This window comes from Lonchura striata, chromosome 4, assembly GCF_050655825.1.
Source record: "Lonchura striata isolate lonStrDom1 chromosome 4, ASM5065582v1, whole genome shotgun sequence".
Classification (NCBI taxonomy): Eukaryota; Metazoa; Chordata; class Aves; order Passeriformes; family Estrildidae; genus Lonchura; species Lonchura striata.
This window is the reverse complement of record NC_140706.1, coordinates 466,188-491,657: the sequence shown is the minus strand read 5'-3', so window position 1 is coordinate 491,657 and position 25,470 is coordinate 466,188. Positions and strand designations below refer to the sequence as shown.

At 52.6% G+C, this 25,470-nt stretch overlaps 1 protein-coding gene across 1 annotated transcript; it reads right to left on the bottom strand.

The window, feature by feature from the left end:
• Positions 1-21,468: 21,468 nt before the first annotated feature.
• LOC146767473 (uncharacterized) lies at positions 21,469-23,517 on the bottom strand. Its single transcript, XM_085577300.1, has one exon. The coding sequence runs from the start codon at positions 23,515-23,517 to the stop codon at positions 22,117-22,119; it is 1,401 nt and encodes a 466-aa protein (XP_085433426.1). The 3' UTR covers positions 21,469-22,116.
• Positions 23,518-25,470: the final 1,953 nt, after the last annotated feature.

The following is a 25,470-nucleotide window of genomic DNA, read 5'->3' as shown; positions in this document are numbered from 1 at the left end:
ACTTAGCCGTCACTTTGCACTTCCATTAGGGAGCTTTTTAAGGCCGCTGTCCCAACGTGTGGGATCGGCATGTGAGGATGAAGCCCAGGCTGAGCTGCAGCCCCCAGCACAGAGGAAATGAAGCTGTGCTGACTCAGGCACTGCTCCACGCTCATCAGCCCTGTTTGAGCATCCCTCTGTGAGCAGAGGAAAGCAGCTGCTCTCCTTGTTTGATAGAGCCAGCTCCAAACAACCTCCAGCTCCAAACTCCTTCCAAACAACCCTCATTTTCCTCTGTCCTTTTGCCACATGGGACACACTTCATTTTTATTTCTTGAATTAATTATTTTCACAAAATGCCCATTTTCCTGACATGTCCTGGTCTGGTATCACTTTAGAGTATTAACTGAACCCTGTTCTTTACTGTCACTGTTCCTCTGCTGCCCAGAGCAGCTGTGGCAGCCCCTGGATCCCTGGCAGTGCCCAGGCCAGGCTGGACATTGGGGCTGAAGCAGCCTGGGACAGTGGGAGGTGTTCCTGCCATGGCAGGTGTGGAATGGGATGGGATTTAAGGTCCCTCCCAACCCATTCCATGATTCCCTGGTTCTGTGAAACCCATTCCTGCTCACTTGGGTTTCCTTTCCCTTTCTCTCCTCAAATGATAACTGCTCAGAGCAGTGCTGGGGGGGCTGAGGGGAGGCAGGACAGGGTGTGCAGGTGTGACCCAGCAGCCCCAGTCCCTCCCAGTCCCTCCCTCCCACCAGGGATCAGGAGAATCAGGAGGGGAAGAGCTGGAGAACTGGTGGGCTGGATAAAGGCAGTCTAACAGGAAAGCAGAAACCACACACACAGGCAAAGAAAAACGAGGAACGAAGTCACCCCTCTCCAATGGCAGGTGTTCAGCTCCTCCAGGAGAGCAGGGCCCTTCCCACCGAGCTGTCACCTGGGGGCACAAACCCCATCACTCCAAATGTGTCCCCCCTCCTCCTTCTTCCCCCTCTTTTCATGCTGACAGTGATGTCACTGGAATGTCCCTTGGGTCAGTCAGGGTCACCTGTCCTGGCCCCAGGGGCAGGAAAGGCCTCGGCTCTGGGGGAGCTCAGCAAGGACACAAACCCCAGCCTGTGCTCCAGCCCCACATCAGCAAACCCAAACACAGCCCCACAGCCACCCCTGGGGAGAAAATCACCCCCACCCCAGCCACAGCCAGCCCACCGATCAGCTGTGCTCTGAATTCCACCCTTCCCTCCCCAAAATGAGTTTCCCTGGCTGCAGCCAAGGGCCCCTGCCCGGCCACACCAGCAGGTTCAGCACCAGGGACAGGCAGGAACCTCCTTGAGCCATGTGGAGAGATGGGGACACCAAATGCTTTGTGTCTTTGGGGTGGGTTACCCCAACAAAGTCTTCCAAAAACGACTCAAAAATATTTTAACTCTACAAGATCCAGGAGTCTGGCCACCCACACACCCCAACAAGGTAAGAAATAGTAAAATCCATTGAATTTTAAAGCCTCCCTTAGATTGTTCGATTGTCCCAGTGTGGATATGAGTTACTGGTGCCTGAGGAAAACTACATGACACCTCATCTAACAAATTAAATGTTTCCATGCAATTAAAATGAAGCACTCAGCCTTAGTGTAATAAACTGGAGGCTATTAGTATTCCTAGTGCTGCTGCCTTCATTGTGCTTTACAGTGCCATAAATACAGGCTCAGCATGATGGCTCAGCAGGCACCGGGCATGGAGAAAAATATCTTGTAATATTTGTTATTAAAACATTAAGAAGTCCTTTACTTGAGCACACACATTTTTTAAACGTCTCTGACTCGGAGCCTCTGCTTTGAGTCTCTCGGTGTGGCCGTGCATCCATCCCGGGTCACAGCTGGGGGACAGGGAGAGCTGCTGGCAGTGCTGCCTGTCCTGGGGCCTGGGGAAGGCTCCTCGAGCAGCCAGGGGCTCGGTGACAGGAGCCAGCATGGCCCTGGCTGCACAGGGAGGCTCAGCATGGACAGCAGAACCTCCTCTGCTGGAAGGGTGGCCAGGCCGACACGGGCTCCCAGCGCAGTGGGGAGCCACCTTCCCTGGCAGGTGCGAGGAATGAGGGGCTCTGGCCCTTTGTCTGAGGGTTTGGCGGGCGTGGGGGTGCTTCCTTGCAAGGGTGGGTGAGCTTGGGGCTGTTTGTCAACCTCACTGATTCTGTGATTCTCTACAGGGGACCCAGAACATTGAGAACCTGCAGGAAGCCAAGGCATCTCCAGAGAAACCTGCAGATCTGGAGTTGAGCTGCCCATGGAAAGGGGCCTGGTGCCATGTGAGGAGCACTGGGTGTCTGAGACACCTGTGGGTTCTGGCTGGCAGCACAGGGGACACGGGACCCTGGGACAGCCAGGACACAGGACTGGCCATCACCTGGAGCACTGGCCCTGCTCACAGGCTGAGGGACCACCAGGTAAACCAGCAGGAGGTGAGGGGTCCCCAGCAGGGGAGGCTCCCACAGCAGGAATTCCCTCAGGGACAGCAGGAATTCCCTCAGGGACAGAGGAATTCCCTTCCCTCAGGGACAGCAGGAATTCCCTCAGGGACAGCAGGAATTCCCTCAGGGACAGCAGAAATACACTCAGGGACAGCAGGAATTCCCTCAGGGACAGCAGGAATTCCCTTCAGGGACAGCAGGAATTCCCTCAGGGACAGCAGAAATACACTCAGGGACAGCAGGAATTCCCTCAGGGACAGCAGAAATACACTCAGGGACAGCAGGAATTCCCTTCTCTTAGGGACAGCAGGAATTCCCTCAGGGACAGCAGGAATTCCCTCAGGGACAGCAGAAATACACTCAGGGACAGCAGAAATACACTCAGGGACAGCAGGAATTCCCTCAGGGACAGCAGGAATTCCCTCAGGGACAGCAGAAATACACTCAGGGACAGCAGGAATTCCCTCAGGGACAGCAGGAATTCCCTCAGGGACAGCAGAAATACACTCAGGGACAGCAGGAATTCCCTTCTCTTAGGGACAGCAGGAATTCCCTTCTTTCAGGGACAGCAGGAATTCCCTTCTCTTAGGGACAGCAGGAATTCCCTCAGGGACAGCAGGAATTCCCTTCCCTCAGGGACAGCAGGAATTCCCCTCCTTCAGGGACAGCAGGAATTCCCTTCAGGGCTGGAAAAGGAGCAGGAGTGGCCCAGGGGCTTCAGCAGGAGTTACACAAAGGAGCTGGTCCCCATTTCTCTGTTCCCCAGCAGCCTGGCACATTCCTGTGAGGATGTCCCTTCTCTCTGCACTCTTCCTTGCTCTCCCTCACACCCCTCTTCTCCCCAGGGCCGTTCTGTGCCTCTGCAAGGCCCAGGGATGCTGAACCCCAGTTTCATTTCACACCCCAGTTTCCCTCCATTGCAGCCTGGCCGAGCAACGTGAATTTGAATTCATCCTGAGAGCAGGGCTGTGAGGGTTTTAATAAAATCCAAACAGAAACTCTTTATCCACTAATAGTTTCAGCTAAAAATAGGCAACAAATTTCTCTGCTGAGATTTACTCTTTAAGTACTTGGGAATATGCTTGTGGATTTCAGCTGGTCTCCCTTTCTTTATCCACTGTGTAGGAATTTATTTTGTTCAATACTTGTTCCATTATTTGCAGTTACAATTGCCAGAATAATTTTTTTTGCATTTGCTTTTTTATTCTTACTTTAGAGTTCACTTTACTTCCAGCAGTCTGGAAGGGGGTGCCACTCATGCACTCATCCTGAATTCCTGAGCCTGGCTGGATTGCACATCCCTGGATACTGGATGCCACTATTCTTCCCACAGTTGCTGATAAAGCAGGAAGCATCTTTTAAAGCACCTGAGCTGGCCAAAGCAGCGGCAGAGAGGAGTTCCTTCCCTCGTAGCTGATCCTTCCCTCCTTCCCAGCACTTTCCCTTTCTCTTTAGAGAGGGACCCATCATTTACTCCACGTTACTTCCTCAATTCTGCATTTTCCAGTTCAGAAATTCGTTAGTGGATTTTTTAGCCTGCCCTGCAGCACAGCACTGGGAGGTTGATTTGTGCCGTGTCTGTTCACAGTTTCTGGGAATCCCCTTCTCGCCTCTTTATCAATAACCAGCCTGCTTCTTCAGGCAGGTTCGCAATTTGTCTTTGCTGTTGCAGATGGGTTTCAAACAAGGAGTTTTATGTCTCAGCTATTTCCCCATCGGTGTCCCCATCACCTCTGCAATCATTCCCCCTCCTATTGAGATCCCAGCACCAGAGGATGAAATGCAGTTTGGAAATACCTTGTCTAAGCCAGGATGAGCAGCCCTGCTCTAGAGCCGCCCCTGCGGTGTTCCTGCCTCCCCAGGGCACCTCGTGAATCCTGAGCTTATTCCTTAAACAAACAGCAGGAAGTTTGAGTCTGCTGTGTGCAGGCACTGTGCCAATCAAACCTGACGGGAAGGCCTGTGAAGTTACCACGGGAGAGTTCTGAATGCAGCAGCACAAAAGTTGCTGGAGCTCCCTGAGCGCCCCTAAACTTCACAGCCCATCACAGCACAGCCATCTGGACCACAGGGGCTGCGGAACAAAGCACTTCCATGTGCAGCACATAAATCTGGGACATGCTTAGAGCAGTGGAGAGGCACTAGAGGTCAGAACACTTGTGTGATGGCAGTAAAAGTAATGACAATGCACAAAACAAGACATTTTCACCCAGATCTCTAACGTTCTTCCCCAGGAAATGGAATGACACACACACTGATGGGAGGAGAGGACAAAACAGAACCATCCTAAATGCTGGAGGGGGGAAATCCAGTCCTGTGAGTCTGGGGGTTAAATAATGTTGTCTAATCTAAGAGCTTCTCACTTCTGGCACCCCAAAGGATTCCTTGTTGCTCCATGGGAAATGTGAGGCATCAGTCTGCACCTCTGCTTCTCTGACCACGGGTTCTCTGCTCCGTGGCTCATCAGGAGAGTTGGAATTTATTTACTGATTGCTTGAATAGAAGTCCTGCCCCGAGAAAATCTCCTGCTGGAAGTCGCATCCCTCACACACATTTCCACATTTTCAAGGGGAAGAAGAAAGAAACCTGCCAAGCCTCGGAGTTCCTTCCCCTCCTGCCCGTGGTGTGCACCCCCGTGCTGCCCAATTAGCGCTAATTGGCACTGCCAGCGGCGCGAGCCCAGCACGGCCAGCCCTGAGTGCTCTGCAGAAGGAAGGGTACTCCCCGTGCCAGGCTGAGAGGGAGGGAACAGGGACGGATGTGGGCACAGGGAGGTGAGAGGGAATGGATGGGCACAGGGAGGTGACAGGGATGGATGTGGGCACAGGGAGGTGAGAGGGAATGGATGGGCACAAGGATGGATGTGGGCACAGGGATGGATGTGGGCACAGGGGCAGAGGTGGGCACAGGGATGGATGGGCACAGGGAGATGACAGGGATAGATGTGGGCACAGGAAGTGTCAGGACAGGGACCGGGCCCCACCACATCTCCATTCTGCTCATTAGCTGCCAGGGCCCGTTAATTGCTAATGACCCTTCATCCCGTCTGCTCCTGCAGGGCTCCTTTGGCACAGCTGGGCCCTGGCATTGTAAGTTCTGCCATGGCCCAAACGTCCAGAGCAGAGCTGGCACATCCGTGTGCCCGTGTTGGATCCTCCCCAGTGCTCCCAGCACAGATCCTACAGCCAGAGCTCTGGGGGTGACAAATGTCCCTCAGGGCCAGTGGAGAGGGTGACAAGAGCAAGCCAGAGGCCAAGGAGCTGATCAGAAACATGCAGATGTGGCACATTCCCCTGTGGGCACGTCCTCCAGCACAGCCCAGCATCCCTGGGCGGGAAGAGCTGGCAGGAACTGGAATTGTGTGTTTCTGGCCAGTCACCTCAGCACCCCTTTTCCTCTCCTTTTCAGCCCTGCATCCATGAGATCACTCGGGGAAAGGCACGGGAGAGCTGCGTGGCTGAGCCTCTAACTTCAGCACATTTCCTATCTGGGGCAGGATCAGACCTCCAGTCCCTCCAGGGTCTGTGCCTCCCGATGAAGAAATACTGGCTCTTGCATCTGCTGGCTTCTTTATTTTTGGCTCAAGGGTAAATTAGAATTAGTAACTTAGAAGTTTCTTTGTTGTCCCTAAGACAGAGTTCAGATGTTTTTCCAAAGCTTTATTTTGTAGTAGTTACCTGAGCAGTCACCGTTTACGGACAAAAGCTTTATGAGATGTGGAACAGGAAGATGAAGGGAAAACTGAAGGGCAGATGAGAGAAAACACGACCAAGGGGAGAAAGAAAAAGAAGGCAGACAGGAGTAGGGAGGGGATGAGAAGATGTGCAAAGCAGAGATCAGACCTGGGATCCCACAGCACTGGGGGATGGCAGGGATCAGTCGGGGGTGAGGCTGTCAGGGAGAACCAGAGAATCAGAATCATCGAGGCTGGAAAAAACCCGGAGATCAAGGCCAACCCCAACCCGCAGTGCCAAGGGGTACCCCTGTCTCTGAGCACCTCATCCTCGAGTGTTTGGACACTTCCAGAGACAGTGATTCCCCCACCACTGCTTTGGGCAGACTATCCCGATGTTGGAGCTCACAGGGCTTTTCCAGCCCTGATGACTCTAATTCTGACAGTGCAGGTACAGGTTCTCCTGGGGTGAGTCCATTGAGACACGGCTGGTGGGCATTTAATCCCTAAATCTGGAATAAGAGCTGTGCAGACAAGCAGCTGATCTGCGTGAGAGCTGTTCTAAAGCAGCAGCCTGTGAGCGTGCCTTTAACTTTCCCCAACCCTGCTGAACCTTCCCCAAAACCGCTGCTTGTTCCAGCTCCGAGGCAGCGCTGCTGGCTCTGCAGGAGAAGTGCCTCAGAGCCTGCTCTGCAAATGACACGAGGGAGTCTGGGGGAGCTTTTAATAAAGCTCACTGACGGGCACAAATTGCAGCCTCCAGAGCTGTGGAGGCAGAGCCATTTCCATCTGGGGACAGCTGCTTTCAGGGCTGTCTGTATTTGAACACATCAGCCCGCTTGCCCGGGATGGCAGACTGCAATTAGGGCACAGCAGGCTGGTCACACAGGCAGGGCTGGCTGCCCAAATTTCTGTCCTGCAGCCCTGCTGGGGACCGAGGTGTCTCCCCTGACAGAAGCAGCTGCTGGAAAGTTCAAAAGCCATGGCAGGAGTGAGGCAACACAGCGGCGAGACTAATGAGTCTGCTCTGCAGCCCTGGCTTCTGGAAATTCATTTTGGGCTCAGGGAACTTTTCCTGCACCTTTTCCAACGCTGCTCTGTGGCTGAGGGACGCTTGTGCGGGAGGTAATTGGGTGGATTTAAAGCCCAGCGCTCAGCTGTTTGAAATGCTCAGGAAGGAATTTTTCCCCAGTTTTTCCCTGAAACAAAGCAAATTGTCCTTGGGTCAGATCCTCAGCTGCTGCAGTGACAGACATCCTGTGACCTCTGCGGAGGGTGGGCTGTAGTTTGCTTTAAATGATGTTTTGTAATTAATTCGTTAAAGGCTGAAACCTTCAAAGGGAGCCAGAGGAACCCAGAAGCCCAGATCCTACAGAAATGCAGCCAGGCTTACACAAATTTCTCCAGGCTTCTCAATTCCCTGTTCTGGGAAGCTCCTGGCCCTCAGGCTGGGATGAGAGCAACACTGGAACCTACAAAGAAGATCTGGGTCCTCTGCTCCGGCCCCTGGCCCAGGGCTGGCTGAGCAGAACGACAGGATTAAATGGACAGGCCCAAGTCCTCTCTGCAGGCTTCAGATCCTCCTGCCCCGATGCCAGCGTGGTGGAACGCAGGACCAGGATGGGCTTCATGGTCCCTCACAGCCTGGGACCCATCACAACAGGACTGGCAGGAGTTTCATCCTTCAGCTCCCAGTGACTAAGTCAGGTTTGGGGAGGAAGACAAGAGGGAAAGTTAATTAATGAGGGTTCAAAAGCAGGAAGTTCCACCTTCTGAAATATTCCCCTGGTGTTGACATTTGGTCTTCTCTTGAATGAAGCACAGAAAACATATTTTGATTTTTTGAATGAAGCGTAGAAAATCAATATATTGAAGAACATTTGTATTGAAGAAGGTAAAAAATTATCTTCAGGGTGGTGGGATTTAGCTCAGGTAATACAAGGGAATGTCAGATGTCTCTTGAGATTCTGTGCAGGTGAAAAGGGTAGCACATAAAGCAAACCTGGGAACAAACACTTCCAAGGGGAGCTGGCAGACCCAGAGGGGAGTGCCAGTGCAAAATGAGAATGCTTCTTTGGATTATTCTCCACTGAAAATCTGTTAAAATCAATTTTCTCATCAATTTTTCTCAGTTCTGAATCACTGTGATTCCCAATGAGATGTGAAAGCTGCTCTTGGCCATTTGGGGTCACTGAATACAGAAGATCTGTGCAGTTGGAAAGCATCACAATTTGAAAATTCACACAGTCAATGTTTTTGCATGGTAATTTCACTAAAGTGGTCCAATATCACAAACAATCCACACAGAATAAATATCAGAATGTTTGCAATACCACACAAGAAAAACTGACCGGTTTTGCAATGCTCCAAGCCCATTTCCACTTGGATAAATCAGAGCAGACAAGCCTTTGTTCCTTTGACTTCACACTTGGTTTTTCACGGAAAATCTCTTTCATAAAGGAGTGAAGATGCAAAATTCTCTCTGAAAAAAAATCTGTAATTATATTAATCCACAAAGTAAGTCATCAGCTTTGGGAGCCCTTTCCCATTTCTTTGCAGGACACCTGAGGCTCAGGGAGGTCTCTGACCCCGTCCTGGAGGGTGGCCAGGGCTGTGTGAGTGCCCATCCCAGGGACAGAGGTGCCACTGGTGCTGGCTTGATGGGACTGGGCAGGAAGGAAACCCCAGGCCTCCCCAGAATGGTTCTCTTTCAAACTGATAACAAGGGCTTGATTTTGCAGAGGGTGACATTCCTCACATTTCTCCTTGTGATTAATGCTTTCCCTGTCTGCCTTTGCCCCACCAGGAGCTCCTTGGCTGCACAGTAACCCTTTATGTGCTGCAGAACACATCCAGGAAAGGCAGTAAGGCCACAGAGTCAGATCTGTCACTAAGAGGGCCTGAGGGACAGCCTGGGTCCTGTGACCAAGGCTGTGGTCAGTACCACGCTGTGGTCAGTACCAGGCTGTGGTCACTACAAGGCTGTGGTCAGTACAAAGCTGTGGTCAGTACCAGGCTGTGGTCAGTACCAGGCTGTGGTCACTACAAGGCTGTGGTCAGTACAAAGCTGTGGTCAGTACAAAGCTGTGGTCAATACCAGGCTGTGGTCAGTACAAAGCTGTGGTCAGTACCAGATTGTGGTCAGTACAAAGCTGTGGTCAGTACAAAGCTGTGGTCAGTACAAGGCTGTGGTCAGTACAAAGCTGTAGTCAGTACCACACTGTGGTCAGTACCAGGCTGTGGTCAGTACCAGGCTGTGGTCAGTACAAAGCTGTGGTCAGTACCAGATTGTGGTCAGTACAAAGCTGTGGTCAGTACAAAGCTGTGGTCAGTACAAGGCTGTGGTCACTACAAGGCTGTGGTCAATACAAAGCTGTGGTCAGTACCACGCTGTGGTCAGTACCAGGCTGTGGTCAGTACCAGGCTGTGGTCAGTACAAAGCTGTGGTCAGTACCAGATTGTGGTCAGTACCAGGCTGTGGTTAGTACCAGATTGTGGTCAGTACAAAGCTGTGGTCAGTACAAAGCTGTGGTCAGTACCAGGCTGTGGTCACTACAAGGTTGTGGTCAGTACAAAGCTGTGGTCAGTACCAGGCTGTGGTCACTACAAGGCTGTGGTCAGTACCAGGCTGTGGTCAGTACCAGGCTGTGGTCAGTACAAAGCTGTGGTCAGTACTGAGTGGAGCAGCAGTTCCTAAATCCTAACAAAAAAGGTGCTGCTGGGCGCTGATAAATCGCTGGCACTGGAAAGGTGTCCCACCCACAGCACTGCCCATTTCAGGGCTCTCACGTGCTTGGTGGTGTAAATGACATTTTTGGCACAGTTGACCTGGTGTCAATGGTTTGTGTCACAGCTTTGGACCTGCTCAGGGCTGAGGGCAAAGTTTCTGCAGGGCTGTGTTTGCAGACAGTCCTTGCACAAGGCAGTGTTTTCCTGCAGGAGCCTCTGTAGCCCCAGTTTTGGGACTGGCTTTGGGCAGTGACCACCCAGGAGCAGCTGGGCAATGGCAGAGAAGATCTGGACAGAGCCCAGAAAGCCTGGGAAGGTCTTCAGCATGAAAAGAGAGGAAGATAGCCAAGGATCCTCCTTCTCCACAGCCTGTGAGCCCTGGGGCTGTGATTTGGGGGATCTGAGTCCCCTCAGGGCCTTGGGGACAGCTCAATGCATCAGCACTGCCTGGCTGCCCAGAGCGAGCCCAGGCTGGGTCCCAAAGCCCAGGCAGGGCTGGCATGGCATGGCATGGCATGGCATGGCATGGCATGGCATGGCATGGCATGGCATGGCATAGATGGCATGGGCAGCAGCTCCTGTGCGTGTCTGACTTAGAAGGGCGTGGGAGGAGCAGGGCGGGCGTTGGGTTCCCCAGGACTTTGGTAGGTCTGAAACAAAAGCAGTGAACTTCCAGTCAAGGTCAGGGTGAGAGGCCTATTCCATGTTTACTCTGCTCAGCGACACAAGTCAAGCAGAGGAGCTGCAAAGCGGCTTGGACAGCTGCTGCTTTTCCTTAGTGCCTCATTTACGGTCACAGGGCGTGGCAGCAGCAGCAGCACTCGTCTGAGACCTTCATGGACATCAGAGCTCCCCAGATGGGGAGGTTTGAGCTCCTCTTCCCAGGGGAGGGAGCAATTCCTGAGCCTCCGTGGTCACAGAGCTGCTAGTGAGAGCAATGGGCAGTGCTTTCCAGCACACACTGACAGGACAAGGGGTGATGGCTTTACAAGAAAAGAGGTCACTTTAGATCAGCTCTTTAGAAATTTTTACAGTGAGGGTAATAAAACAATGCAGCCATTGGCCCGGGAAAGTGGTGGCTGCCCCACCTCTGGAAACATTCCAGGCCAGGCTGGACAGGGCTCTGAGCAGCCTGGTTTACCTGAAGAATGTCCCTGTGCATGGCAGGGAAGTTGGGTTAGGTGACCTATAAAAGTTCCTTCCAACCCAAACTGCTGTCTGATTCCGTGATTTTATCCCTGTGCCTGTGTTCGGTGAAATGTGAGCAGCTGCACAAAGGCTGCACAACTCTCTCAAGTCACTTTGGTTGCCTGAACAGGCTCCTTGGCACTTCTAGCACTTTCCTTGGTTCTCATGCCAGCTCATTTCTTCTCCTTGTCCCCTCCGCCCGGGAGCTCAGGGCACATCCCCTCCTGCCCGGCGAGCCCCAGCAGCGGCTCGGAGCTGCTGCTCCCTGCAAAGGAAAGGGAGCCAAGAAACCAGTGCTAATTGCAGCAGTAATTAAAAGCCAAGTGGAGCACTCAGTCAGGGGCCAGCCCGGGTGATGTCCCAGGCCAGCAGCAGCGTGGCTGTCCAGGAGTGGGACGTGCCTCACGCTGAGCCCCAGCCCTGCTGAACTCCAAATCCTGCAGAGCCCCCAAACCCTGCAGAGTCCCCCAAACCCTGCAGAGCCCCCCCCAAACCCTGCAGAGCCCCCCAAACCCTGCAGAGTCCCCCAAACCCTGCAGAGCCCCCAAACCCTGCAGAGCCCCCCCCAAACCCTGCAGAGCCCCCCCCAAACCCTGCAGAGCCCCACAAACCCTGCAGAGCCCCCCCAAACCCTGCAGAGTCCCCCAGGCCTGCAGAGTCCCCCAAACCCTGCAGAGCCCCCCAAACCCTGCAGAGCCCCCCAAACCCTGCAGAGCCCCCAAACCCTGCAGAGTCCCCCAGCCCTGCAGAGTCCCCCTAACCCTGCAGAGCCCCCCAAACCCTGCAGAGTCCCCCAAACCCTGCAGAGCCCCCCCAGCCCCGCAGAGCCCCCCCAGCCCCGCAGAGCCCCCCAGGCCGTGCTGAGCAGGGAGGGCTGTCCAGCTTCACACCCAGCCAGGCTCTGCCTCTGCAGCCCAGGGGTGACAGCAGCTTATCACCGTGCTGACCCCGGGGACTGGCATGGCAGCAGCTCAGGGACCCAGAGGCAGCCAAAGATGCTGTTCTGAGATGTTGCTGGCCTTGGGAAGTTGTGTTGAGAACTGTGACAAGACACAGATGGTCCGGGGTGAGGTTTGTCTGAAGAGCATCACAGAATATTCTGAGCTGAGAGGGATCCACAGGGATCATCCACCCAACCCCTGTCCCAGACACCCCAAAATCCCACCCTGGGCATCCCTGGAGCGCTGTCCAAAGGCTCCTGGAGCTCTGGCAGCCTCGGGGCTGTGGCCATTCCCTGGGGAGCCTGGGCAGTGCCAGCACCTCTGGGGGAAGAGCCTTTCCTGATCTCCAGCCTGAGTTGCCCTGGAACAGCTCCAGAGCTCCCTGGTCCTGTCCCTGGTCAGAAGGACCTTCCTTCTGCTGGGGTGTGTGTGATGGGCACAGCTACAGAGCTCAGCTTTGCAGAGTTTGGGTCTGATCCTTCTACTCCAGGGTGCAAACCAGGAGTAACTTCACAGATGTCATGGAAGTTTTTTTGAGGCTTCCTTGATCACCTCTAATTTATTAGTCTGATTAGTATATATTTTATGGTGGTTGCCACCTGGAGGTCATTTCCAGGGTCCCAACAATCCTGGAATTTGGTGCTTGAGACACCCTGAAGGGCTCAGCTCGCCCTTCCTTTGCTTCAGCTCTCTTCAGTTAATAGCAGGCCTTGCAGCAGGGCTGCATGCCTCCCTGGGAAGGCGCTGTGAGCTCCGAGCACCCTGCAGAGGCATTCGGCTCCCTCTCCCCAGCCCTCCCTGCTTTGCACAGCAGCAGCAGCAGCAGCAGCAGCAGCAGCAGCAGCAGCAGCAGCGCTCTCCTCTGCTCTCTGGAGCAGTGTTTGCCCCTCTCCCAGAGCCAAGCAGGCCAGTCCCCATTAATCCCACGTCCCTTTGAGCAGCTGGGCGCTTCAGACACACTCACAGGTGAATGGATGTTTTCCCCCTCCTGCAGGAAACCTGTCTGTGCTCCATCCCACGGGGTGGCATTGTCCCCATGCCTCTCTTGTACAGCATGAAAATTTCTCTCTCTAATTTAGATGAACCCTGAGTTACCAAAAATGCTCATTTTCTAAGAGGCCACAGGGAAAGTGTTTCAAAATTATAGAATTGCAATAACTTGGTAAGAAAATTTAGATTGCTCAAAGCTACATATGAGATTGGTCTGAACTGAGAGGAAAATGTTCTTCAGTTGTTACTACTGGGTCATGGAGAAGAGCTGCACTCCTAGTTTCTTCGGGCAATTGTAGCTCTTGGGGCTCTCTTGGAACAGGCACAGGATTTGTCTCATTTCTTGGCCAGGTTTGAACAAGGTGATCCCATTTTACCTCCGGGGAAGGAGAGCCTTTCCAATAGCTCCAGAGCACCTGTGCATTTCCATCATGAAATGATATAAAAATGTACACTGCCAGGTTTTCGTGTCTCCCACAGAAGAGAGTGCAGAAGAGAGTTCTCTCTCTCCAAGGGAGTGCAGAGTGAGTGGAGCAGTAATGACCTCTCCAGGCCCAGCTCTGATGGATTGCTGCACTCAAACAAGCTGGGGACTGCACCCACCGTGTGCCAAAGATTTCAGTGTCCTCTAAAGGAAACAAGAAGGTTTTATGGACCAGGATGAGGTGGATCCAACTATCAGAGTGAAAGCAGCCACTGTTAGAAAGTCAGGCCTTCCCTGCCCGTAGCCAAGCTTCCCCTGCCAGTTAACCAAGAGGGAGCAGTAGCTCAGATATCACCTCAATGGTTAATAGGAGCAATTCTGGGCTGGATATAGACAATGCCACAGGCTGCAGTAAATCTGCATAATTGGTACTTAATCAGTAACAGTGGAATCAGTTAGAGCTGTAATTAAGAGAGTGAAATTTCAGTGTTTATTCCATAGGTGTAATGAGGCCAGAGCCTCTCTCCCAGGGTAACTCTGCCACCAGCCACCACCAGCACCTCCAGTCTGACCCAGAGGCACAAGTTCTGTGGTGAGACACAGCCCTGGCACCAGCCAAGGAGCAGCCTTTCCTCCAGGCACTCCAACTCAGGCCCAGCAGAGCCCAGAGGAGCCATGGAGAAGCAAAGAATGCACATTTCCCTGTGCTCACCCTGCCCAGGTCACTCCAGGAGAGCAAAGAATGCACATTTCCCTGTCCCTGCCCAGGCTGTTCCAGGAGAGCAAAGAATGCACATTTCCACATTTCCCTGCCCAGGTCACTCCAGAGGAAGCAAAGAACACACATTTCCACATTTCCCTGCCCAGGTCACTCCAGAAGAAGCAAAGAACACAAATTTCCACATTTCCCTGCCCAGGTCACTCCAGAGGAAGCAAAGAACACACATTTCCACATTTCCCTGCCCAGGTCACTCCAGAGGAAGCAAAGAACACACATTTCCACATTTCCCTGCCCAGGTCACTCCAGAGGAAGCAAAGAACACACATTTCCACATTTCCCTGTTGCTGCCCAGGCTGCTCTGGGAGAAGCCCGAGCAGCAGGCCATGGTGTCTCAGAGCTGAGCTGGCTGTGGTGGTGACACGGCTCTCTGGGGACAGCAGCAGCTGAAGGCTTTCCAATTAGCACTTGGAGTGGAGTCAAGGGCTGGCAGGGCCTTAATTTACTGAGCAGTGTCCCTCTCCCCATATATCCCTGTGACAGCTCATTGCTTTAGGCTTGATGGAGTGCGTGGCTGGCCTCTAACTGTTCTCCCATCCATCTCCCTCCCCAGTTTGCTTCTTCAAGAGCATTTTCCAGAGGAGAATTTCCATGGTTTGTGGTCACCCGGGTTAATTTATGCCAAATAGTTATTCCTGCTGTAAAACAAAATCTCAAATTTCTCAGTCCTTTCCGTGCCCTGAGGTGAGGATGCTGGTTGGTGTAAATCACCACAGAGAAGGGACAACAACAACAGGGATTTGTTGATGCCCCATTCCTGACATCCAGGGCCCGGCTGGACACTGGGACGGGAGCAGCCTGGCACAGTGGGAGGTGTCCCTGCCAAGGCAGGGTGGCTCTGGCTGGGATTTGAGGTCCCTTCCCACCCAGACCAGTCTGGGATTTTCTGATTCAGAGGGGTCTGCAGTGTGGCAGCTCCAGCAGAGGCAGTGCCCTGGGCTCCTTCGGTGCTCCACAGAGTCAGACAGGACGTGAGTCACCCGGTTCGGCTTAGGAGCTTTTCAGGATGGGACAAGCCATTCCTCAAATATCCATTTTACTCCTGGGTTGGGAAAGGAGGGTGGTCAGCTAATTTGGATGGAGATGTGAAGACCGGTTCAAAGTCACAGAGATTTTAAGTTTTGAAGACTTGAAATGCTGTGAATTCAAATGAACATAATTACAGGGTGCACAGGAAGGAAGGACACACCAACATCACCACGAGGCTCACGAAAAAAGCAACAAGAATACAAATGCAGAGCCCAGATCACAGCTCTGCAGTGGAGGAGGCACCAGGGGTCAGATGGCATCTGGTGGGACCTGCTGCCCCCCTTAACTCCTGCACTGCCGGGGGCTGACCCGAGTGCCAGGCAGAGGTGCAGCAGGGCAGTGGGTGCATGGCTTGGAAGGGCAGTTCAAACCCACATTTCCTCATGTGGGTGAGGTTTCAAGGGCACAAAGACACCTGTGCCTCAGGGCACACTGCCTGAGGCAAATCCCCCCGAGCCTTTGTGCCCCTGAATCTTTTCGATTCAGCTGCACTACAATGAAAAGTACTGTAAAGGCAGAGCTGGGAGGGGGAGCAGGATCAGGAAGCACTGAGATCAGTCTTGTTACTTGTTAGACTGACAAGAATAATGGAAAGGAGGAGGAGAGGGCAGGAGAGAATGCAAAAGCATTAGGCAGAAATTCTGTGAAGCTTGTGCAACCTAAAATAAACCGCGCTCTGCACGCAGCGCCGTTTAACCTCCCGCCCCTGTGACTAATGAATTTCCAGTGCTGAGGGAAAGAGAGAAAACCCAAAGCGGCACCACAACAAGGACAAGAAGCTGCTGTGAGCCACAATGAAGTGGCCAGCAGCAAAGCTCTGTGTTTCCAGCTGCCTCGCAGAGCTGCTCCTGCAGGGCATCTTCGGGGCCATGCTGGGGATGGACAGGCCCAGCACAGGGCCGCAATTCCCTGGCACTGTCTGACTGATAAAGATTTTAATTGCGGTGTTTATGTTTCCAGCTCTCCAGCAACACAAATCTGTGCTGATAATGTGTTTTAAGGGACCAGAGGTAACATTTGGAAAATAAATGTGATGTCAGCTGCCCACTGGGTTACACAGACATTACGGCCAACGAAGGATTCATTATCCATTGTAGTTGGAGGGTTTTTAATGGGTTTTCCAGGCATCCAGATCTGTTTTTATGGAACTTTGCCTCTTTCCTCTGCTTTTAGATACCAGTTGGGATTATCAACTCATGTAAATCAAGCAATTCTCCTTGACTGGCTTGGGTGGGGTCTGGGGTAGGATCCTGAAGAGCAGAGTCACCCTGAAAACAGGACACTGCTGTTCTTATTATAGCCTGGGATTTGGGGCTGGAGCCCCTCTGCTCTGGGAGAGCTGGGAATGTTCCCCTGGGGAAGGGAAGGCTCCAGGCAGAGCTCAGAGCCCCTTGCAGGGCCTGGAGGGGCTCCAGGAGAGCTTGAGAGGGACTGGGGACAAGGGACAGAGGGACAGGAGCCAGGGAATGGCTCCCACTGGGAAAGGGGAGCTTGGGCTGGGATCTTGGCAAGGAATTCCTGGCTGGGACGGTGGGGAGGGGCTGGGCTGGAATTCCCAGATTTGCTGTGGCTGCCCCTGGATCCCTGGAGTGCCCAGGGCCAGGTTGGACACTGGGGCTGGATCAGCCTGGGGCAGCGGAAGGGGTTGGAAGTAGATGATCTTTAAGGTCCCTTCCAACACAAACCATTCCAAACTTTCATATTCTGGGAGTCCAGCAGCTCTCAAAAATAGGGGCACCAACAAGTCAAAGGTCCAAGTGGAGGAGGAACAATCTGTTCTGAGCTTCAGGAGACAATCCTTGTCTGCAAAGGAAAGGATTTCACCCCTGCCTGAGGGGCAGCCCTGGAGCTGTGCGTGCCTCTGAGCCCTGGGTCAGGGGAGGGCAGAAATTCCTGGGTGCATTTCCTCCTGGAGGGGAGGCGAGTTCCAGCCCCCAGGCACCACAGCTGGGGTGAGGACAGCCCTGCCCGGGCAGCCATGGGGCTGCTCCAACCCAGGGATCCTGGAATCATTCAGGCTGGAAAGGGCCCTGGCATCACCAGGTCTGCAGCCCTGGAGCACCCAGCAGTGCCAGGGAGCAGGGCAGGGATGTCCTTATGTCCTTCCGTCCCTGACAGGGTCAGGATGTCCTTATGTCCTTCCCTCCCTGACAATGATAGGGATGTCCTTATGTCCTTCTCTCCCTGGCAGGGTCAGGGATGTCCTTACACCATTCCCTCCCTGGCAGGGGCAGGGATGTCCTTATGTCCTTCCCTCCCTGACAAGGTCAGGATGTCCTTATGTCCTTCCCTCCCTGGCAGGGTCAGGATGTCCTCATGTCCTTCCCTCCCTGCAAGCACAGGCCGTGCCCACATTTGGCTCCACCATCTCCAGTGACCCGATTGCCACGAGCAGTCAGCCCAGCACAGATTGATTGGGGTTAGGGATGTGGGACGTGTTCCAAAGCGCCTCCCTGACAGCCTGGGAAGCTGGGAGAGCGTGGTCCTGGGTGTGCCATGGAAGGAAAACTGCTGGGCAAGCTCCAGCCGCTTTAGTTTGGAGCCACCCCTCGGGAAGATGCTCTCCCAGGTAGGAGAATCCTATCCCCCAGCCTTTAAAGTGAATTTGAACCTGCTCCATGGAGGTTTCTGGACCTCCTGTACAGAGTTCAAACCCTCTCAGGTGAGTGAGATGTTTCCTTGTGTCTTTACAGCTGGATTTCAACAGTAACAGTGCTGGAACTCTTCTGTTGGTCCTCCAAAAAGCCCACATTTGTCTAAAATCAGAAGAAAAACAGAAGGAATATTCTCCCTTCAAAGGTGCTAAGAGGTGAAAATTTCCCCCCACGATGTCTGGTCTGCTCTGGTTCTTTCCTTGCAGCTTCCAGAGCCGTCAGACTCATCTGAGCTTTGGAACACAGAGACAGAAAATATTTAGAATTGGCACTGGACTTATTTTCAGCCTTCCAAAGGCAGTCCAGAAGGGAAAAGCAGACTCTGAAGACTTATATGTTCTTTGGGTTAGCAGTGAGCAGAGCTTTTAATTGATCACAGCTCATCTAAAGTGAGAGCTGAGCAAACCTGGGGCGTTGCAAGGCCAGGACTAACAAGGATACACTTCCTCATGGGCAGGGAAATCCCAGTGCCAGTGTTCAGCCCCTCTGCTGCTGGGAAATTCGTGCTCCAGCCTCACATCCCTGGGAGCGACTGCTGGGCACGGCCCACCCGAGGGCTCGTGTGCTGATACCGAGTGCCACAAAATAATAAATAATGCCTTTGGGATCTCTTGATGGCCTTGGAGGGTCTTCTGCCTCTCATTTTGGGCTGCAGCCCCCAAATTCTGGCTGTCCTTGCCATTGCTGGTGACAGCAAAACCCAAGGGAAGACAGCAGAAATTAAAAGCAGTCATTGACCAGCTAGTCAGACGTTGTGTAGAGACCTGTGGAGCATTTCTCACTAGGAGGGAATTCAGTTGCAAGTGGAGGGATGGGGGCTCTGGGTTACTGGAGAATATGGGCTGAGTGTAGCTGATGGTTTGAACTGAAAATAAAAGTAAGGCAATGATGGAAGTGAAATGTCAAAATATTCCTTTTCAACCTGTCTTATGTTTCACATCAGAAACACCAGAGCACTTTCAAAGCAAAACCTTTCAGTTTCCATTTGTCATCTGAAAGTGGAATTTCTTTCATAGTGGGCCTGGTTATTTTTAAAAACTTCAAAATTAAGCAAAAATTTAATTAGGAAGAAAAGAGAAATATTTTGGGTTGACCCTAAATGATCTTTTTTCCATCTTTTTTTCATTTCTCTGAAAATAAGAGGGGAAATAGTTGGGCTTGACTTACTTTAGTTGTTTTTCATTGATTCCAGTAAAATCAGGGATCTTAAAAAAAATTATTCACAAGCTCTGAACCTTGCTCTGAACCAGGCTGCATCTCCTGGGGGCGTGGGTTGAGCACCTTCTCCTGATTATAAATAGTCTGTGCATATAGACAGAAATTGAAAACATGAAGATGTGAGAAAAAAATACATTTCCTATGAACTTCTCAGCAGTTTCCTGCATGCTGGCAGGTCTCAGATCCACTGGGGATGCAGCTGGAAGCACATCTGTGCTTGGGAGATGGACAGGGCTGGAGACGAGGGGCTGGCTGTGGGAAGGGTAAGGACAGAGCCCCGGGCTGGCTGCAATCAGTGAGCTCCAGGCATGGCCACCCTGCTCCCTTCCAGGGCAGGAGAAGCACCGGGGCAGGGGAAATCTCAGCTCACATCAGCTCCCTGAGCATCATCCCTGAGCATCATCTCTGAGCATCACCCCTGCCAACAGCATCCCATCCCATCCCATCCCATCCCATCCCATCCCATCCCATCCCATCCCATCCCATGATCCCATGATCCCATGATCCCATGATCCCATGATCCCATGATCCCATGATCCCATGATCCCATGATCCCAGCCCAGCCCATCCTGGAGCCACAGGCTCTGTGTGACTCCCCACAGGAGCTGTTGATTTGTTTCTGTTTCCTGCTGAGATCTGCAGCTCCTCCTGCAGGGGCCGGCTCAGAACCTGCTGGGCAGCCCCATCCAAAAACTGCTACAGACAAAAACCCCAAATCTTTGAACTCTGGCCCCGTGTGAGTGGTGGGTGTGGAGCCCCGGCCTTGCAGACTCCTGTGATCTGCAGGGTGTCCCGCTATCCACTGCAGGCTGCCACGGCCACACATCCCCCAGTGCCTGTTTCCTAAAGAGCTGGGGTTATTTCTGCCTCTTTCTGCTCTTCCCTTTCCTCCTTCTCCCAGCAACTCCTGAAACCAGAGAGACTTTTTTACAGGAGCCTGGAGTGCAGGACCCAGGGAATGGCTCCCACTGCCATGGGGCAGGGCTGGATGGGATATTGGGAATTAGGAATTGTTCCCTGGGAGGGTGTGAGCCCTGGCACAGGTGCCCAGATTTGCTGGGGCTGCCCTGGATCCCTGGCAGTGTCCCAGGCCAGGTTGGACACTGGTGCTGGAGTGGCCTGGGACAGTGGGAGGTGTCCCCATGGCAGGGGAAGATCTCTGAGGTCCTTCCCACCCAGACCACCCTGGGGCTCTCTGGCAGCTCCCTAGAGGTGGAGCAGGTCCGAGGCAGCACGCTGCCACTGGGGGATGGTGGTGCAAACACCTCCCCACCACACCAACAGGGAGCTGCTGGCTCCCAGCAGAGCTGGTGCAAAGGTGGAAAGAGAAGATTTCCAGTGCAAAGCTTCTCAGTAACGCTCCCCTGCAGGCTCTGACACGTGCTGGGGCTGTTGGCACTGGCATTCAAACAGCCTTTCCTCACACGTTTGGGTTCCCTGGAGAGTCCTCTGTTGTGTGTCTGTCACCTTGGCATTGAATCCACACTGCACACCTTGCCCTCACCACATACAGATACAAAAAAGAGAAAAAAGGGGTAAAAATCAACCAAAACAACAGCCTAAGGAAACAGTTTCTTCTGCAAGACCAGAGGGACAGCAGAGCAAGAGAGGATCTTTGGAGGAAAGACCAGCAAAGCAGGCAGCAATTCTCTACACCGAGGCTGTGAGCTGCAGAGTCCCACTCGTGCTCTCAGCCTGATTTCTGGGCAGCTGCACCACGAAAAGAAATTGCAAACTAATCAATCCATACTCTGTGCTGCTCTAGAGAATACTTTGGGGAAATTGCTCTCCTGTGTTGCCTGTCACAGGGAAGGAGGAAAGGAGAGACATCTTTTTCCACAAACATTTCGTTTTGCAGGCTCACAGGGAGGAGCAGGAAGGCCAGGAAGGGGCTGGTGCTCACAGCCATTGACCCCAGCTGAGAAATCAGGCCCAGTCCTCATTATACAGGCAACACTGAATCCTGATTTATTGTTGTCCAGGAATGAGGGAGGGAGATGGAGGTCAGGCAGCATAAAATCAGATAAATAGGAGATGTGAGTCATCTGGGGCCAGCTGGCACCACGACAGACTCAGGACAAGCAACTTGTTTGCTGTAGGAAAGCTTCCTCCAGCACCCTGCAGGGCAAAGGGGCTGCCACACCAGGGCCACGGAGCCTGTGCTGCACATGGGGCATCTCCTGCCTTTCCCACCTCCTGCCTTTCCCACCTCCTCCCTTTCCCATCTCCTGCCTTTTCCATCTCCATCTCCTGCCTTTCCCATCTCCTGCCTTTCCCACCTCCTGCCTTTTCCAACTCCTGCCTTTCCCACCTCCTGCCTTTCCCACCTCCTGCCTTTCCCATCCCCTGCCTTTCCCATCTCCTGCCTTTCCCACCTCCTGCCTTTTCCAACTCCTGCCTTTCCCACCTCCTGCCTTTCCCACCTCCTGCCTTTCCCATCCCCTGCCTTTTCCATCCCCTGCCTTTCCCATCTCCTGCCTTTTCCACCTCCTGCCTTTTCCATCCCCTGCCTTTTCCATCCCCTGCCTTTTCCATCCCCTCCCTTTTCCATCTCCATCTCCTGCCTTTCCTACCTCCTGCCTTTTCCACCTCCTGCCTTTCCCTGAGGGCTTCTTGGTCTCTGACCACTCTGCTTGTCAGAGAGCCGAGTCCTCGAAAGCCGGATAGCGTAATGAAATCTTCCTCTATGAAGGCGGGACGGCTCACAGGCGGCTTTATTTCCAGGAGGGTTTATTGAGGAACAGCAATTCAGGGAGCGAAGGGAAAACAACCTCTCCGGGAGGGAGCCCGCTCTGAGAGCGCCGAACAGGGGGCGGAATCGGGATTATAACTGGGACAAGAGAGGGAGGGTCCAGGCATGAAGCGTTCAGTGAAGGAAGGCTTCGGGGGCAGAGTCAGGGTCGAGTGGCAGGGTTATAACCAATGAGGGTAAGGGGAAAGAGCGGCTTCAGGGAAGGAACCAATGGAGGTATAAAGAACAAAGAATTTTCTAGAACCAAGGGATGACAGACATACTGATTGATAACAGGGGAGGCGGGGAACTACACACCTGTCACCTCCCAGGGTAATTCGGGGGGACAGTTTCCCAAGTCCCCTCCCACATCTCCCCCGTTCTTGTTAATTAAATAAATATTTGCCAAAGTCTTGGTAAGCGTCTTTTTGAAGATGGTTAAGGCAACTGAAATGAGAAGGATAATTATGAAAATCCAAAAGAGTCCTTTTAAAATAGAGGCTGCCCACCCGGGAATGCCCCACTGCATCAATAGTTTGTGGACGGGGTCCACAGCCGAAGTTTCCGTTTTGATGTCCTGTACTTCGGTCCGGATCCGCTGGATGTTGGCTTGGATGGAAGTGCTCCGTGATGTTAAATTGAAGCAACACAATCCTTCGAAGTCCTCGCAGCTGTGGCCATGGGCGAGCAGCAGGAAATCAATAGCCGCTCTGTTTTGTAATGTGGCTTGCCTGGTGGTTTGCTGGTCTGCCAGAAGATCGGAGAGGGCGGCAGACGAGGCGTTGGCATGCTTACTTATCCAACACTCCAGGTGAGAAAGCTCACCGAGGGCCTTAGCTGCTGCATACCATGGTAAAAAGATGGATACAGCGACCCTCTTTGTTTTTCCCCAATCGTAAATTTCGGAGTCACAATTTTCGTCGAATTGAGCATATGATCTTTTGGTGCGTGCCAATTGTCTCTCTTTTTTCCAATCCAGAATTTGAGTTCTGTTTGGAGTGAGGGTAGCAAGCTTGCCAAGGCTGCATGGGCCTCCCTGGAGCCGAGATGGAATTCCCGACCATACTCTGTCCCCACAGATAAGAAACATCCCCCTGGGCAATGTCTTGGGATGAGTGGATGAAACTGAAATCACCTGGCTAGTATAATTGCACCAGGTTTGGCTGTTATATTTTTTACTGATAGGTGTTACATCTTTCCGGTATGTGTCTTTGGCCAAGTCAATTCCGTGCCAATTTTGACTTGGCCTCCTATAATAGAATTTGACACAATATCTAGCTGTGGAGGACCCCAGTAAGTCCAATTCTTGGGGTTCCTCTTTGCTGTTGGGCAAAATTTTGGTCCACTCATCCCAAGTATCGACCGGGTTAGGCCTCCTACCCGTGGTTCGGAGCAGGTCGGAATTGGATACCGGCCAATCATCAGCTACCAAGGGGACCCCTACCAGGCAAGTGGACAGGGGATTGTCCACGTTGCCCATGGCCAGACATAGGTTATCCTGCTGCAAGGACTTTGCCAGCGTGATCCAGACGTTTTCTTTCGGCTGTGGTACCACCCAGCCATCTGCTACATGCAGCCACAGGAGGATGGAAAGCGTGGCTGCAACCAGCTGGGCGCAGTGGGACATCTTCTGTTGTTCCTTTTGGGTGAATGATGTTCTGGCAGCCATCCTAGTACTAAAATTAAACAAAACAATATTACCAACATACATTTGGTTCCCTCCCCTCCCCCAGCTCCCCCTTTTGGGTTAAAATAAAAATAAATTTCAGGACAGAGGGGTAAAGGGATGACGGGTTAGGTATGAGGGTAGAGGGAACGGCACAGGAGGGGATGGGGTGGCGGAAGTTGTTAAGTCTTGCAGAGGTAGGTATGTCCTTGTGATGAGGACCCGGGAGACGATGTTGGGTGGTCTTCCGGTCCTCTTCTTTTTCTCCGTCGCCACGCCACTGCATTATCTGGTGGTGATTGTGATGGGGTCGCTGGGTTGCTCCTCGCTGGGGGGTCCGTGGTAGTGCTCTCCAGGTACGGTTTGACGTATTTTCCAGGAATCCATTTGGGACCCTGGGCTGTGGAAACACAAGCGTACCCTCTCCCCCACGTTATCAGAGGGTACGGCCCTGAGATGATTTTTGATTCTGGGTCTCTGATGAGGACTGGCGGACGCTCTTTCAAAACTGCCCTGGTGTTATTGCAAAAGTGTCTGAGTGCAGGGGGATTCGGCTCCCGGTCAGAACAATTTAAGAAATTAAGAACATAAAGTGCCTTGCATAATCTTTCAACTGGTGTCATGGCCAGAGCCGAATCGTGTTGTTGTTCTAGCAGCCTTTTTAACTCTTTGTGGGAGCGTTCCACTATTGCCTGTCCTGTGGGGTTATGGGGAATGCCGGTGGAATGGGCAATTCCCCATTGTTGTAGAAATTGTGCGAATCTTGTCGAGGTGAATCCAGGCCCATTGTCCGTTTTGATGGCTTTTGGGACTCCTAATGTGGCAAATGCCATGAATAGATGTTTGATGATATCTTTTGTTTTTTCACCAGTGTGGAGTGACGCGAACACGGCCCCAGAAAATGTGTCTATGGACACATGCAGGTATTTCAGGCGGCCAAAAGGATTATAGTGAGTGATGTCTGTTTGCCACAGCTCCAATGCTGCCAACCCTCGGGGGTTTATCCCCGTTGGCAGCGGTGGAAGGGCGAAGGACTGACAGTTTGGGCATGTGGCTAGTATGGCTTTGGCTTGTTCTTTTGATATTTTAAATTGTCGGGCAAGGGCAGGTGCATTTTGATGGAAAAACGCATGGCTGAGCCTTGCCTGTGCAAAGATGTCTGGTAAGGTTAATGAAAGTGCAGGTGCAGAGTAATGAGATGTCATTGCAAGGAGGTCGGCCATCCGGTTCCCCTCTGCAATAGCTCCTGGCAGGTCTGTGTGAGCCCGGACGTGCATAATATAATAGAGTTGCTCTCGGTGGGAGATCAGCCAGATTAATTCTGTGAGCAAATCGAATAACTGTTTGTTTTGAACTTCTTTGAGCAGGGCGTGTTCTGCCCGTTCTGCTACCCCGGCAACATAAGCCGAATCTGTTACCAGATTGAAAGGTTGCTGAAATTTTTTGAATGCTCTCACGACCGCAGCAAGTTCTGCGATCTGGGGGGAACCCTCAACCAGTTGGATGTCAGACTCCCACTTCTGACTCTCCGGGTTCTTCCAAGTGATCACCGATTTGTGGGATTTTCCCGACCCATCGGTGAACACCGTGAGAGCACCTTTAATAGGTGTTTTATTTTTGAATGACTTTGGGGCCAAATATAACGTGTCTTTGAATATTTTATGTTTAGGGTAATGAATGGAAATCTGTCCAGGGTAACTGTCTAAAGCAATTTGCAAACTTTCGTTTGTCTGAAGCAGGGATTCCAATTGTTCCAAATTAAGAGGTAGGTAAATGCACGCCGGGTCACACCCTGCGAGGGTCCGGAGGCGTTGTCTGGCCTTTATTATTATCCTAGCCATTAACTCTGCAGGAGTTGAAATAGTTTTCGCTGGCTGGTGCGGGAGAAACAGCCACTCAATGATAAGGAGTGGGTCCTTCCACCCAGCGTCCCATTGAAAAAGCAGACCATGGAAGTTTGGGCACTTACCCAGTATGGCAAGGGTGACGGGAAGGAGC

What these genes read in the sequence shown, in the direction of transcription:
- LOC146767473 (XM_085577300.1), bottom strand. Translation starts at nt 23,517, where the DNA reads ATGTATGTTGGTAATATTGTTTTGTTTAATTTTAGTACTAGGATGGCT.